The 16,315-nt window shown below is 39.8% G+C and overlaps 1 protein-coding gene across 1 annotated transcript in view; it reads left to right on the forward strand.

Annotated features, from left to right (window-relative positions):
- Nucleotides 1-1,385: 1,385 nt before the first annotated feature.
- The window catches only part of LOC308460123 (cilia- and flagella-associated protein 69-like), a 55,866-nt gene continuing 40,936 nt past the window's right edge, over nt 1,386-16,315 (forward strand). Inside the window, exons 1-12 of the mRNA XM_080976110.1 lie at nt 1,386-2,077; nt 5,112-5,174; nt 5,616-5,678; nt 7,192-7,301; nt 9,003-9,079; nt 10,026-10,124; nt 11,991-12,140; nt 12,250-12,427; nt 13,356-13,479; nt 14,180-14,228; nt 14,319-14,440; nt 14,955-15,171. Of these exons, the coding sequence (XP_080832236.1) occupies nt 1,940-2,077; nt 5,112-5,174; nt 5,616-5,678; nt 7,192-7,301; nt 9,003-9,079; nt 10,026-10,124; nt 11,991-12,140; nt 12,250-12,427; nt 13,356-13,479; nt 14,180-14,228; nt 14,319-14,440; nt 14,955-15,171 (1,390 nt within the window). The 5' untranslated portion in view covers nt 1,386-1,939. The remainder of the gene's footprint in view (nt 2,078-5,111; nt 5,175-5,615; nt 5,679-7,191; nt 7,302-9,002; nt 9,080-10,025; nt 10,125-11,990; nt 12,141-12,249; nt 12,428-13,355; nt 13,480-14,179; nt 14,229-14,318; nt 14,441-14,954; nt 15,172-16,315) is intronic.

Genomic DNA, 16,315 nt, shown 5'->3' on the forward strand with positions numbered 1-16,315 from the left:
TTCAGTGTGCAATTATCTATAAAAGCAGCTGTAATAGAGTTTATGAAAACAGAAACAATTAGAATTGTGTCCATTTTTCTATCCTTATAGATGGGCCTTTGGTTTTCAGTCTGGTTTAACATGGCAACCTGGTACATTCACACAGTACTTTGCACAAATTCTAATTGAACTTTTAAGAACAGGTTGAAAGTCTGCCAAAGGCTGAGATTTTTATATTTAATTTTGGAATTACGGTATATCTTAATTTTGGAAAATACAGAATATCCAAGGCAGGATGGCAGCTCCCCCCTCCCAAACAAATAAATAAAATTATTTAACTAACTAACTGCATTGTACTCAGTTCTGCCCTTCAACATAATGCTTGCCCCCCCAAAATAAATCCTGACTACACCCATGGTCCAAGGCCATACAAAAAGTCCCTGACTGAGCAAATAGTTGAACCTGATCTCATGCATTGATTTCACAAAGTCCTAAACAGAATGGGATATACTAATGGCTACAGCAGCGCAAAGTATTCAAACACAAAATCAATGTGCTTCTCTCAAAGCAACAGTGAAATTTCCCGATTTTACCAATACTGAAGTCTTGTTTCCCTCCCACCAAAGTTGGGAGATGTCAAGGCTTTGCCGGAGTGGCCTAATGCAAAACCTGCCTCTGAAGGCAGCTATCTTTTGGCGCCACCATTTGGTAGCAGTTTAATATGTCTCATCTATTACGTGATGCATGAGTCGGTCCATCAGGAAGACAGTGGAAGGGGGCTGCATTATTAAGGCCTATAGCCGCTTCTGCCACCTTGGCTGGGATTCTGGGAGGTGGCATGGTTGAATGTACATATACTAGAGAAATCCCTCTTGCCTTAGCCGACCAAACTTAGGACAATTTCGCATTCAACCCAGGACACGTGATGAGGGAGAAGGAATGTTCATACACATCAACCCCACTTCTTTCCTTTGTCGTGTGGTTCTATACAGTACTCTATATTCTCCTAGACATGGCGGGTTAAGGGCATTGCGCTAGCCCTGTGATAGCCTCACATCCAGGGCTGACCCAAGACACTTTGCTGCTAATAATAATTCATCTAGCTAGGTTTCCCAGATTTTGCTACCCAAAGCAGAGCAGCAAACAGTACCTGCTGCTACCCACCCAAATCTCAAAGAAGCAGAGCACCCAAGACAGGTTATTTTGGCATCTCAGAAATGACTCACACAGCTCGTTGGTAGTAGAAACACAATTAATAATAAATAGCCAGGGGCTGTCCCATTTCCTGACACCCAAAATCAGCTGCCCTGAGGAAGCAGCTCCCTTTTAGGGGGCCTAAGAAACCTCAAAAAGAGCCTTAGGAAGGGAGAGACTGCATATACCAACTGTAAAAATAAATAAATAAATGATGTTTTATTCTTCCCCGTAAGGGCCCGTGCCGGCTACCCCCGTACATGGCGTGAACGGTACTGCCTCGGCTTTCAGAAAGCCTCAAGGGCAAACGGGCGCACGTCGTGCCGGGGTCGGGCAGGCAGCATTTCTGGCCAAAGCAGCGCCTCAGCTCTGGAAGTTCCGGCGCCATTTCTCCACAGAACCGGGCGAGAGACACGAGACGCAGAGCTCGGCTTTATGAAGGCTCTATGTGAGAATATGAGGGGGAAGGGAGCCTATGGGCGCAGGCCGAAGCCCTTTCCCGAGGAGGCGGCGGCTACAGGCTTGAGCGAAGGGGCTGCCGGCGCCTCGGCCTCACTGCCTAACTTAGGAGCTCAACCTCTCTCCTCCTCCTCCTCCTCCTCCTCCCCTCAGGGCGCCCATAGCTCGCCGGCTTCTCCCGCTCCCATGGCAACCGCGCCCGGCTTGTGTTGTCGTCGGCTCTGGTACCGTCTCGGTGGAAGCTGCGCCCGGCACCTGCCCCTGAGGCTTGAGCTCCGCAGAGCCCGGAGGGGCGTCGTGAGGCGCCATGTCGTCCACAGCCAGGCCCGAGGCTTCTCCGAGCCTCCAAGTCCCTTCCTTCGCCGAGATGGGGAGGTCGCTTTCCTCGTCCTCCAGGCAACTGCGCCCTTCGGAAAGCCAGTTCAGCGGCAGCCTCGGGCAGCAGGTGAGTGAAGGGAGAGCAACCGGGAGGCCGAAGCCCAGCAGCCGGCGCCGTCTTCCCCGCGAAAGTCCCTCAGGGAAGCCGGGGGCTCCGCCGGTGAGCTCGGCCTCCTCCTGCCTCGGAGAGTCATGGATGGAGGGGATTCCGAGGCTCCTCCCCTCTCAGAACCCAGGACATTTTTTATTTTTATTTTTTAATGGCTGCACCCTCGACGTTCATGCGCTTTAAAATCTAAAAGGGCGGGCTTACAGGCTGAAGGGACGACGTCAAGGGCTCTGCCCCTAGGGGCCTGCAATCTAGAATGCGACATCCCAGGGTGTAGGCGGGGCGGAATCGAAGCCGGGGAAGATTACTGTATGCATATATTTTTATTTACTTGCTCAGTGAAGAAGGGCATCTCCTCCAAGCAGCCAGTTAGCTACCCTGGCTTCAAGCCACGGATGGTAAAAAACGGCACTTTCAATTTGGGCTTGGAAGTTGGAACAGATCAGGAACCAATGCAATTGATGGAACACTTATTTATTTTAGGAATTTCCTCCCTCCCCACACCCACTGGCTTTAACTTGTTCTCCTGTTCAGCCTTGTTTGCTCCACCCTCCACTTTCTCTTCTGTATCACCCTTTAGTGCTGTTTCCTTCCCGGTACATGTAGCTTCCCTTGCTCCTGCCAAGAGTGTCATAGAATTGTACACTTGGAAGGAACCCCAAGGGCCATCTAGTCCAACCCCCTCATGCCTGAAACCGGGCTCTTGATTTGTTTGGGAGAGGAATGAGGCCAGTGTGAACTGTGAAGCATTTGGAAATTTGCACTATTAATATTTTGAGCAACCAGGCTTTTATGAATATCTATTAAATTGTCATTCATATGCCTGTTTGGATTAGTGTGACCTTCATCAACAGGAACATGCTTCAGAATGGTGCAAATGACAAAGAGTGTTAATAAATAGTGATGTACCAGAAAGACATTAAAATGTTCCCCCTCCCCCCATTATTAGGCTATGAATCACCTTCAGGGATAGGAATTCAGTGTTCCTAAGGCAAAGGGGCTGACTAACCAAGGCCTCACTGCCATATATCCTAGCACCAGGGTAAGGGGCTAGTAAGAATGGCATTAAATAAGATACGTGACTGAGATGTATTTGCTGCACTTGTTTGTTGAAATATGTTAAAATCGAAATTCTTCATTGAAAAATTATGGGTGTCTGCTTAATTGTATATATGACTTTTCAACCTATTAAAATTTGGCTCAGCTGCTATAAGCATTTTTCATAAGTAGGAAGGATTTAACTGATGTTTCTACTCCAAAGCATTAGAGACTTGGATCGCTCAGTTAGTAGAGCATGGGACTCTTAATCTCAGGGTTGTGGGTTCGAGCCCCACATTGGACAAAATATTCCTGCCCCACCCACCTACCATTGCAAATCCTATTTAGTCCCCATACTTCTGACATTTTCACCAACACATTTATTGTAATGTTCTTTGTTTAACGAGGAGCAGGTCAAAGAATTTGAACAATAATTAGAACTATGTACCCCTGGAGGTTTTGTCTCCTTTAGATACTTTCTAGCCCTGCCTCCTGCTTGGGCCTCACCTCCTAAACTAGATATTGGAAGGACCCTTAAAGGTATTTATCCATACATTTACATTAGAAAGCCAGAGATGCTGCCTAAGGATGCTGAATTTTGCACCCAGGGCTAATTCATTGATTACATTGTACAGGGTGATTCATAATGAAGTATACAGTTTCAACGCACTATAAAAAAGAAGAATGTAATATATCTTATGTTACCTGTAACAGAATTGTAGGGGAATGTTTAAAGCTTTTTTAGAAACAGTCACAGATGTTCTATGTGTGCACCCTTTGTCACACGACACATTAAATTAAATACACATCAAACCGGTAATCCATTTCTGCCCAAATGTGACTCACCCTACAGGTTGATTTTCCCGGGCTTCGTTGAATGGCGGTGCAAACACTATCAATGACTTCTTCCAATACACACAGTTGTCCAGGACTTCTGAGTTTGCACAAGCAGCCTGTAGTTTCAATTTTTTAATGCAAATCGTAGATACATTTTCTGCTTGGAGGTTTTTTTCCGAATCATGATTGAAAATGCCGTCGCACAACAGTTACAGATTCCATTTTGCTCAATTCAAGAACACAAAATGCCTTCTCCACTGCAGATGCAGCCATTTCGCATGACTAGTCATGTGACATGCACACTATCGCCTACACCACTTCCCTCAGCAGCGGAACACAAACTTTATGAGTACAGTGGTGCCCCGCAAGACGAATGCCTCGCAAGACGGAAAACCCGCTAGACGAAAGGGTTTTCCGTTTTGGAGGTGCTTCGCAAAACGAATTTCCTATGGGCTTGCTTCGCAAGACGAAAATGTCTTGCGAGTTCTTGCGGGGTTTTTTTCCTTTCCCCCCCCTTTTTCCCAAGCCGCTAAACCGCTTATCAGCTGATGGCTAAGCCGCTTAACAGCTGATGCTAAGCCGCTTATCAGCTGATCGTTAAGCCGCTTATCAGCTGATCGTTAAGCCGCTTAACAGCTGATGCTAAGCCGCTTATCAGCTTATAGTTAAGCTGCTTATCAGCTTATCGTTAAGCCGCTTATCAGCTGATCGTTAAGCCGCTTATCAGCTTATAGTTAAGCCGCTTATCAGCTGATCCACTAAGCCCGCTAAGCCGCTAATACTGTAGCACTAATCCGCTAATGGGCTTGCTTCGCAAGACGAAAAAACCCGCAAGACGAAGAGACTCGCGGAACGGATTCTTTTCGTCTTGCGAGGCACCACTGTACTTCTACCTCATGGTTCACAGTTGTGGACCTGTTACTGTCTTACAGCATCTGGAAACTGTATATTTCATTATGAATCACCCTGTCTTTGTACAGAATTGTGAAATATATAAAACCATAGCGGGAAGTGAAAGAACAACTAGGAGGTGAGAAGATTGAAAATGGAATGAGACATGTGCCATATGCTTAGCAATTATTAATCATTTAAATATTGATTAAATGAATCTTTTTAGGATAACAACTTGAAATCCATGGATCTTAATCATGTTGTCAAACTGCTTGAAGAAACAGAATTAGTAAGTATGACCAAAGCATTAAATAAATTCTACATTTGAAATAAGCTTACTTGGAATTCCATTTGTTTCAAAATAACTTGAAAGTGCTTAACTTTGGCTGGACTATTCTCTTCCCATTAATTGTGCTTAAAATTGTATAGACCTTGATCCATGCCTTCATTATTTATTTTAGGTTAACTGCATAGTCTCTAGGTGACATATAATAAGGTTCCTAAAAAAAAGTAAATATGAAATCTAAGTTACTTACTTAAAATGCCTGCTGGAATGTAAGTGCTGGATGTTTAACAGAATGGGGTCCTGTATGATTTCACAGAATTGGGCCACCAGTACTGAACACATGACTCCTGGTGGTTCTGTGCTGTGTAGCGTAGAATGTTTGTGCAAAACACTTTAAGCACTGATCACACTCATTTACTGCTCTTTCTCATCCTGTTTTCTAAGAGTAATTTGGAAGATCAGCTTGAAGCACTGAAGAAGGTTGCAAAACGCTATGAATATGGGCTTGTATCTTTTTTGCTGCTTTGTTGGAATAAAAAAGGAAGACAAAAGAATGAAGAAGAAAACACAAAATAATTTTTGTTCCGGTTAAGTTAATTTATATATTTCTTCATGTCAGATAGATGAGCACTTGATTTTACTGCTCTAATAGAAGATTGCATCTCTGTTGCGTACTTTGTGCAGCAAGTGCAAATAAGTCAGGAATAACTGCAGCAGTTTATTTTTTAATATAGTCTATACAGTGGTACCTCTGGTTACGAACTTAATTCGTTCTGGAGGTCCATTCTTAACCTGAAATCGTTCTTAACTTGAGGTACCACTTTAGCTAATGGAGCCTCCCACGGCCGCCGCGCAATTTCTCTTCTCACCTGAGGTAAAGTTCTTAACCCGAGATACTACTTCCGGGTTAGTGGAGTCTGTAACCCGAAGTGTTTGTAACCCAAGGTGTTTGTAACCCGAGGTACCACTGTATTCCATTTGTTTTTGTTTATAAAATGTTATTACATGCCATGTATCTTGGAAGACAGAATAAGTTAAAATCTAGATCAATATTTACTTTCTACAATTTATGACAAAATAATACACAAACAGGCCACTTATATTGATATCAAGAACGTTGGTATAAGTAGGCTGCTATACCTGAATGTGGGATAATATGAATTATGATGTGGATGCAATGGCTTCTGCTGGGCTAGTGCCAAATATGCTGGAATTACTAAACAGGAAAAGATTGGCAAGCAATAGGTAATAATGATTTTATTGCTCTTTCAAGCTAAGCCATTTTGTCACATGATCTGAGAAGGATACTTTACACAGAATATTGGGAAGGATATTTTGCAGTGTTGCAAAGAATGCAACTATCAGATCCCACCATTCTCTGCAAAAGATCGTACACTTCTTCATTAATGCCCCTAAAGTCTTGTTGCTCTAAACCTTTGTTTGGGTCACTTGTACAGCTGACATAATGAATAATTTACAGATAGATCTGTATAGTCAATGTTATATAGAAGAAGATAATCTCATTTTCATGCTTCCATAATGTACGCTATTCAAAGCAAATAAAAACGTACTTTTGTTACCTGAAATAAATACCTGTCAGATCATAAAAGTTAGGTATCTAACTTTACATTCCTGTGATTTCTCTGGGATTTGTAACCCAGAGCCCCACTTGAGTCTAGTCTCCTCATAGCAACAGGAAACCCTGTCGCAGACAGAGACCGCACATGTGTATATAGTTTGGGTGTAAAGAATTTTTTTTAGGGTGGGGTGCCTCATCAGTTAATCTAATTAAGTTTCTAGAAACAGTTTATTCATTTAGAAAGCTGCTCTTAGAACTGTGGAAAATTTAGCTCTGCAGGACTTATGTATCCTCTTCACTGTTAGAAATCTGGCATACTACCTCCTTAAACTTGTATCTAATTTAAGAGCTGACATTTGAAGGCTTACTTATTCATTTTATTATTTAAAGAGGTTATTATACATAATTTTCCAATTTTCCTTGATTCCTGATAATTACAAGATTCTTAATGATTTAACACAAATATCTAAAATTTTAAATCTATGTGCTGAAAGAATTCCACACCACAATGTTTTCCTAGAACCAACATGTGAAATTCTTAAATTATATGGGTATGTATTTCATTCTTTATTTTAATACAGGTTTTTATTTACATGTTTCTACTGGCATTAACAGGTGTTCTTCTGTTCATTTGCCATCTCTGTTCTCTTTTATGTACCAGTTTTTCCAAGTCTTGTTTCTATTGTCACACACATTCTGGGAAAGAAGCTACAATTGCAGCACTAGGAATACATTACATTTATACCTTAAATACAGGGAAACCAGTTTCTGACAGGTCTCCTGTTGCCCACAGGTCATCTTATTGTACAGGGATCATTATCACCAAGAGATGGTACCATTAAGTGTGTTTTACTGTTGGGAAATAACCCTTGGTGATTTTAATATATGTAAGAGATGTAAACATGTGTTTTAAGAGCTATCCTGCACAGAACTAGAAACAAATTTGAGTCACACTAGCCTCAAGCTTCTAGGAACCTGGTTGGCCAGACACTTCAGGTTAAGTAACCTTACTTAACACATTTACAACTGGTTTGCATATAATGTTAAACCATGGTTTAGCATTAGCAAGCAGCATGCTGGGTGTATGCTACTCATTAGTACCCATTTTGCTCCTCTCCAGCTCCTGTCTTTACCCCACCAGGAGGAAACACACCAGAGACTGATTTAGTGTTATGTGCAAACCAGCACTCAAGATAGAAATATTACAAAGTTGGACCATGAGGAGATTCACAAAGCCAGTGGCCTTTTATGAAGAGCTATTATTGAAGTCAATTACAGTACAACCCTATGCATTTTTACGTAGAAGTAGATTCCATTATGTTAATAGGGCTTTCTTTGCAGCCTATATCACTTATGAACAATCCAACCCCACTTTAAACAATCAGACACATTGCTTTTTTCATTATTGTGAGTATTCTGGAGCATGACTGGATCATCTTTACAATAAAGATTATTATTGTGTGAATATTCTAGAACGTAAGCATAATACTTGGAATGGAAATAAGTGTAGCGTCAAGTACGATTAAATTCCTCTTTCATCATGCCTGAGCATGTGATTTGTATTATACTAGATTATTTACTTAAATCATTTTTACCCTGCTCTTTAGCCAGAAATGCTCACAAAACAGCTGACATATAATCAGTAACAAACAAGACAGTCCCTGCCCACAGTTCTACAAACTGAAATGCATAGCATAAAAGGGGAAAGATGGGAATGGGAGAGGAACAAATAAACTCAGACACCAGTATTGAAGTTACAAAGTTATTATAATGACCAGCTTAAATAGAAAAAATTCATGAAGAGGAGGAGCCAAAAGGAGCTGGTCTCTCTGAAGAATGGAAGGCCCTTCTTCATATCTGTCCTACTGTTGTAGCCAGTGAGACCAGCTAACGGCTGCGGAGGGGAGGAGACGAATGCAGCCGGTCTGCTGTGGTGGGCCCTGCTACCTCCTGCTCCATTTCTGCAGCCAGATATTAGTATAATGGCTTCCTCTTGCAGTTTATAGTTTTACTTTTGGATTTTTGTTTTATATCAGCTAGTAACACAAGTATTTTCCTATAATTGCTATAAATATTAAAATAAGATCAGAATAACTATAAATGACAAGCTGATCCTGGGGAAAAACACATTTTGTTCACTTACTCTTCTTATGAAAATTGTTGGTGTACAGAACACATATCAATATCATGAAGAGGAATCACCTTTAGTTTTCCATGGTAATTCAATACTATTGTAATAACTGTCTTTGCAGGTTACCATTTTACAAAAAGAAGTTATCTGATGAAGTAAACTACACCAAAGAAGTTCAAGAATCAATTGCAAATTTGGGTAATTTTAGATTGTACACACACAGACACACCTTTTTAGACATGTCTATGTGGGCCAGAAGTTACCTGATACTCTGTAAGAATGCTTGTGCTATATAGGTTATTCCAAACCTAAGAACCATGAAGAATTTAAACAGCATAAGTTTTATCAGTTACATATTTCCACCATCCTGTAGTTGTAATCTTAAATTTACTTGGTAGTGGAATTTGCATCTGTTTAGGGTTGTTACCTATGTGTTTCCATCAAATTATGTTTGTTTATCTCCTTCAATACAGTCTGCTTAAGCACATAAAGCATTGCCTTGGCTTGTAGGTCAAACTTCAATACATATCTTTTGTATAATATGAAAGATATTTTATTTGGTTTTCTTATATTATTCTCATGTATTTCACACAAATTTATCTCTCTCTCTTTACTGCAGTGTGGGGTGCTGATTTTTGGTAAATGAATTACTTAATGTAGACTTTGGTGTAGGAGGGCTAGGAAAGTAGAGAAACAAAATTAAAAAAAAACCAACGTTTTGAGCAAACCAGATAAACAAAACCATAAACATATACATATATTTTAAAGCCATTATTAAATATTATTAGTAACCAGTTTTTCTTGCTAGATTATATAAAAGGGATCCTGTTTACCTCAAAATTGGCTTCCTTAGTTTTTTTAATATAATTTAGCCACGAGGCAAAATCCCATGTTTTATCTATCTATTCTTTAATAGACTTTGTCATAAGTAATTTCAGTTTTCCTGCATATAACATTTTAGAGGTTGTTACTATTAATGAGACTAGTTCTTTGTGCTCCTGTCTCACTGAATCATTCATGTATTTCACTAAAAGCTGGGTCTAATGGGTTCTCATATCCTAAGACTCTTATTAATTGACTGTTGGTTGTTTTCCAGACCTTGCATTCCCACTACACAATTATCACATTCTCTCCATTTCCCCAGGTTACTTAATGAGAGTGCCATGTTCTCAAGTAAGGATACAGATATGTAAGTGTGTAATTAGCTTTTACCACACTGAACCACCAAAGAAAGAGTATGAAGGTATTCTTTTTATTTTTATATATTTGTATTAACTGCTTAATGATATGTACAGTGCAATCATATGAGTGCTTAATTATAAGTAAGTTCTATTCTATTGAATAGGGCTTCTACGTAAGGGTGCACAGAATTACAGCTTAACAGTGCTATCCTAAGTATAGGAAGCCAGCAAGCCTACACTGGCTTAAACTAGCATAAGTTACTTCTATTCCAAACTGTCTTCAGGAGTGGGACTACTGTCTGTTGAGCCTGGGAGAAGAAAAACAAGCCTTGATAAAGAGTTTGACTTAACATCACCCTTTTTGCCAGTGTAAGTTCTTCTGAGTTGCGTGGTCACATGACTAAGTTGAAGGAGGTTTGGAATAGGTATAAGTCTGTGCTTGCCCTGTCAGAACCCCAGACCGTCCGTGGAACCTCTGCCAACTTAAGTTTCAGCAGTTGAGCCAGCAGAGCCTTGGTTGATCCAAGATGATGGCATTATAGTGGCTGAGCCCAAAAAGCCTGAAAAACTCACTCATCACGGCAGATCTTGGGTTTGGATTGGTATGATAGTCATTTAATTTATCATAGGCCTAGATCAGACAGACAAAAGATGCTCTATCAGTGGAGGAGCGAGCAAAAGCATGGTGGAAGAGTTGCACCTAACTTGTTTTAAGGCACACAGGTTCTCCACTATGATATCTATACATACATAGTGCTGAATCATATCATCCCTCTCCCCCCTTTTAAGGGAGCCACTATTCCTTCAGTAGCTTATGTGGAATACCCTTGCACACATTATGAGTGTGATAAAGGGAGATGCATGTGAAAACATGATCGTCCTGGGCAAAGGTCTAAATTGGCCATATATGCTCTTAGCATATAGCATTATTGCATATAGTAAACGTAAAATGTTTCCAGTATTAGGATTAAGCTTGTTACACCTCTATTCCATTGGCTAATTAAATGCAGCTCCTCTCTAAACTGATGTGTCTTTTCAAGGGTGGATAGATTCACATTGTTTCATTTTAAATGTATCTATTTCCTGATCAAGCATGCATTCCATGTTTGGTTGGTAGATTCATAATATTTTCGAGCTTATTCATATGGTCTCAGTGGGGGATACAGCTGAGATACAGGATTGCATCTCCTGATTCTAGCACCTGCTTAGACTGGAAGCAACTTCAGCAGTTAGATACCCCCCACCCCAGGTTTGCTCTTATTCATTATGAGATTAGTGTACAGTATAGGCTTTATTAGGGACACGGGTGGCGCTGTGGGTTAAACCACAGAGCCTAGGACTTGCCGATCAGAACGTCAGCGGTTTGAATCCCCACGACGGGGTGAGCTCCTGTTGCTCGGTCCCTGCTCCTGCTCCTCCTTACCTCCTGCGTGAAGGTAAACGGCGTTTCCGTGCGCTGCTCTGGTTCACCAGAAGCGGCTTAGTCATACTGGCCACATGACCCAGAAGCTGTACACCGGCTCCCTCGGCCAATAAAGCGAGATGAGCGCCGCAACCCCAGAGTCGGCCACAACTGGACCTAATGGTCAGGGGTCCCTTTACCTATAGGCTTTGTATTAATTTGTATTAATTTTAGGTTTTACTTATGCAGAGACACTTTTTCATTTTGACAATTTCCCAACCATGGTCAAGATAGTTGTAAATTACTGTTGTGTTTCCATGTTCCCTCCTGTTCCAATAGCATTTAATTAAGTGAGGCATCAGTCACAGGATTCTGGCCAGATTTAGCATAATAATATGTTTGGAAAATTATTTAGTTATTAGGAGTAGGGCATTTCTGAATCTTTCCATAACAAAATATTACATGTCCGCATCGTCCTTTGCTTTACATCAATAAGATTTGCATCTTTAAACTATTGTTTCTCCAGCTTACCAACCTGTAAGTGCAAACTATAAAAGGCAGATGGTGGAAGCAGGAGGTTTAGCAGAAACTTTAGTCCTGGCGCTGACATTAGTTGAAAATCAACTTCAAGAGAAATTATGGATAATTAAAACACTGCAACATCTTTCTATTTCTGGTTAGTGTAATTTATCTATTTAAAATATAATCTTTTCTTATTTTGCTTTTCTATTTCATAAAACATTAGCAATATGACGAACCTAAGTATTGATCCTTTTCCATTTCAGAGACAAATTGTAAACTTATGATGAAAGCTGAAGCCCCAAGAAGATTATGTTCTCATCTTAATGATGCTGACCCTTCTGGACAGCTGCTATTCCGGTCCTCAGAAATCCTCTGGAATTTATTAGAAAAAACCTCTAAGGAAGAAATTATTGAGCAGCTCAGTAATTTGGAATGTGTAAAGTTAAGTGCACTCACATAGCATATATCATCTCAGCTACTATTCTAATAATTAGTTCATAAATTGTAAAGTATGTATGATTTTTAGCTTGTATTTCACATATGCTTTAAAAAGAAAGAAGGAACATATTTTCACTAATACCTAGTATGGATAATCTTCCAAAGTGATAATAAATAGGTGAGTGTTGTCGTCCCCATCATCATAATAAAACACCATGTGTATTGTAGACTTGTATGTGACTATGTTGCAATTCATAGTCAACGTAGGGCATTTGCTGCGACAAAATATGATGATGGCCAGTGAATTTAGTGGCTGTAAGAATGGATTGGCTGAATTCATGTGTCTGTTAGTGCTTAATTGCAAAATGGGGGCTAGTATGTCTTTGAATATCAGCTGCTGGGCCTCAGTGCCTGAATAGAACTGTTCTTCCACATGCTCTTTCACTAGGCTTCCTAGAAACATCTAGCTGACCATTGTGAAACAGGTTGTTGGACTAGACTAGATAATTCTTCAGTATTATCTAGCAGGGTTTTTCTTTTCATAGAATTGTCGAGTTGGAAGGGACCCTGAGAGTCATCTAGTCCAACCTCCTGCAATGCAGGAATCTCAACTAAAGCATCCATGACAGATGGCTATCCAATCTCTGCTTAAAAACCTGCAATGAGCATCTTTTATACACTTAATTTTTATCAACAGTCCCATTTACTGCACACTGAGCAAAAATCTGATCCTCTATTTTGCAGTTAATTTAAGAGTTTGGTAATGTAATACGTACTTCAAAATAATTTAAATATTAAGTGTAAATTAAAAGTGAAGGAAAAGCGTGTTTGGAATTTCAGATTTTGATGAGAAGTATATATTTGATTATATATATATATTATTAGAGATAGAGTGCATAAATTAAAATACAGAATATCATCTTTTTATCAGTGCTCTGAAGGAAGCATTTACAAACTTGCTTATACATGGTTCCCGCCATTATGATCGTCAGCTAAGAAATGACATTTTGGTGATCGCCACCCTTGTGGCTCAGAACCCAGGAGCACCAATGATTGTATGTATCCTTTACACAATTTTGAGTTTTATAGGCCCATTTTTTGCTGGTATTTTGAAAACACTTTTAAAGGAAATGATTGTATTATTGTGGTCTGCTAGTGCGTTGGTGTCAGCATGTCAAATATAGAAACAAATCCCCTTCCTTGAAATGTACTGCGTTACTTGGTTGTCTTGCAAAAAGATGTTTCTTAGGATTTTGTCGTTGCCAATGTTCTCTGGGGTGTTTCTTAATATGCCTTGTAGGTTGCTTAGTTATTTCAGGGCTCCTGGGGATATGTCTTTCTCTTCTTCAGTCTTCTGCTTTCTTTGTTAATTGGTCTCTGTCCATAAGGTTGTCTGTAGGAACATAGTCTCTGTTTCTTAAGCGTTCCACAGGTTCCAGGAAATGTAAGATATGTCTTGGGAGTGGAGCCATTTCTCATCTCCTAATCTCATAAGATTTTAAGTCCTGTCTTCTGACATAGGATCTTGGTACTTAACCATTTTCAACTGCCTTTCTATTACTTGGGCAGTTCATAACAAGTCTAGTTATTTGTGAAAAGCTACGCTAAAGCCCCTACCCCATTTAGTATTTTCTAGTAAAGCTAAAAGTAGTCTACCATTTGTTATTTTTATTATTTGTGTGCCCTACTTACATGAATGTAGTAACGCTTACACTGTTCTCCCCACCCCCACTGTAACTTGTGTGTATTTTTTAGGAAACAGGGTTTGCCAAGCTGTTAATATTATTTGCCACTTTTGTTGAAGGTAAGCAGTATAACTTTTTAGTAACTGATACTTCAGTTTATCAGTAAACAGTTAACTATTTTACCAAGAATATTTTTGTTTCATTCACAGTAAAAAGTCACAATCCTTTGGTAAAGAACCTCAGGCTGACTTACTGTTATGAAGATTTTGAGTTGAAAAAGTTACTGCTTAACATGCTTACTGTACTAGCAAAAGATTTATGTATTGTACAGGTAAGATATATGTGATTATTTAGTCATTAATAATTTTAATTATCTGTGCTTACACAGGTTTTTTTTTTACAATCCAGTGGTATATACATTTTATGAAATACATAAATATCATACACCAGCTTGTAGCTTGAAGCTTACTACTGTTTTCTCACTACAATAGAATTTTTATTTGAAATATGCTGTGAGTCTAGCCTATACTAAGAAGAATGTGCACAAGCAATTCTGAAAGTACTGTGGCAATATATGAATCAGACTTCCGAGTTCAGCCTATTTCAGAAACCGAGTGGAGGGTTTTCTGACTTAATTTTTAGATTGCTTTTTAAATGGAACACATTCTTGCCAGGCACTTGCTATGACATAACAATAGGATGACCATTGGTCTTACCAGTGGCACCTCAGAACAGAAACATTAAATACAAGTTCTATAAAAAGTGGAACATTTTGCTTCACTTCTATAGATTTATTTTTTACTTTTTCAGTGACATTTTATATTATATCTCCTTCCTTTGTTTAGCTGCTACAAGAGGGTAAAGTTATACTGGCCTTGTTTCATTATTTAAAACCAAATGAAAAGCCAGGAATGGTTGACATGTCTGCTGCCCAGTATGAAGAGTTACAGCTTCTTGCAATTGCAACCTTAGCTACAATGGCTCCCTTGTTGGTAGATGACTACATGATGTGCCAAGGAAACACTCGCCTTCTCATGTTTCTTGAATGGTGCATGGGCAACGGTGAGTAGGTGGGATAGAACTACTGTACTTAAATCATATCACTGATTATGCTTAATGCCTATACTTAGAGAAGCAAGAAGTTTAGAGAATCCATTTCTTAATTTCACATCTGAAAGCATTGTAAATCCTCACTATTCTATAGGTGAGGAATTGTTTTCAGGATTGCCAAGGACATGGTGACCATGAAGCTCAGTACCAATTAGATGAGGAGTGGGGAAGCTTTTTGATTCCATGAGTCAGATCCATATTGGAATCAGCCTCATGGAACAAATTTGACAGGTGGGCACAGCTGCCCACCTGCAAATCATCTGATGTCACAATGCCATCAGGTGCAAGGTGCTCTGAGGTCTCAGATTTGTAACATCAAGGCATCTTGCAAAGTGTAGCTTTCTCAGTTATTACATAATGCTGGCCTTGTACATGGCATGATGCTTTATAGTCTGTGCAAGATATATTCAGGAGTCATGCTTGTGTCTTTTGGAAACAGTGCAAGATGTATTTGTTCAAGCTAGAATCTTATTATTATACTTAAGCAAAGCCTTTAAACATATTTTTATCTTATATTTTAATTTATTTTCAGTGTTGTGTCTACCACTGGTGCTGAACTACAGTCAACGACCATTTCATGCAGGGTTCCATTCCCAGCCTCCGCTCCACCCTCATGCTGCCTTTTTTGGGACTTTTTTGTCATTTCCAGGTTTGGCACTGTGTGCACATGCGAAATCATACATCTTTCAGATGCATGTTAATCGGTCGTTGCCTGTATTCAGTCACAGAAAACTGAAAATCAATAGCCTTGAACAAATAAATTACAGATTTGACTGTTGCATTGAACCTCAGTTGCATGAACACTGCAGCACTGGGCAGGCTTTAAAACAAGCACAGCTTTTAAAAATGTAATTTTATTTGAATATTTCTCACTCTATTATCAAACACCAGAGGGAGACTTGACACGCCAGGGATCAAGATTAAACCTTATCACAGTTGTAGGAACTGTAGCAAATCAGCTTACAAGTATATACTCAACATGGGTATGAAAGAAACAGGAAACAGTTTGGACTAGTAGATTCTTTATTATGTGAGGGAAAGTGCAGGCATTGCCTTATGCCCTCTGTCACTATGCAGTTGAATTGAGACTCATGTG

Source organism: Podarcis pityusensis (genome assembly GCF_964106645.2).
Source record: "Podarcis pityusensis genome assembly, chromosome: 12".
In the NCBI taxonomy this organism is placed as follows: Eukaryota; Metazoa; Chordata; class Lepidosauria; order Squamata; family Lacertidae; genus Podarcis; species Podarcis pityusensis.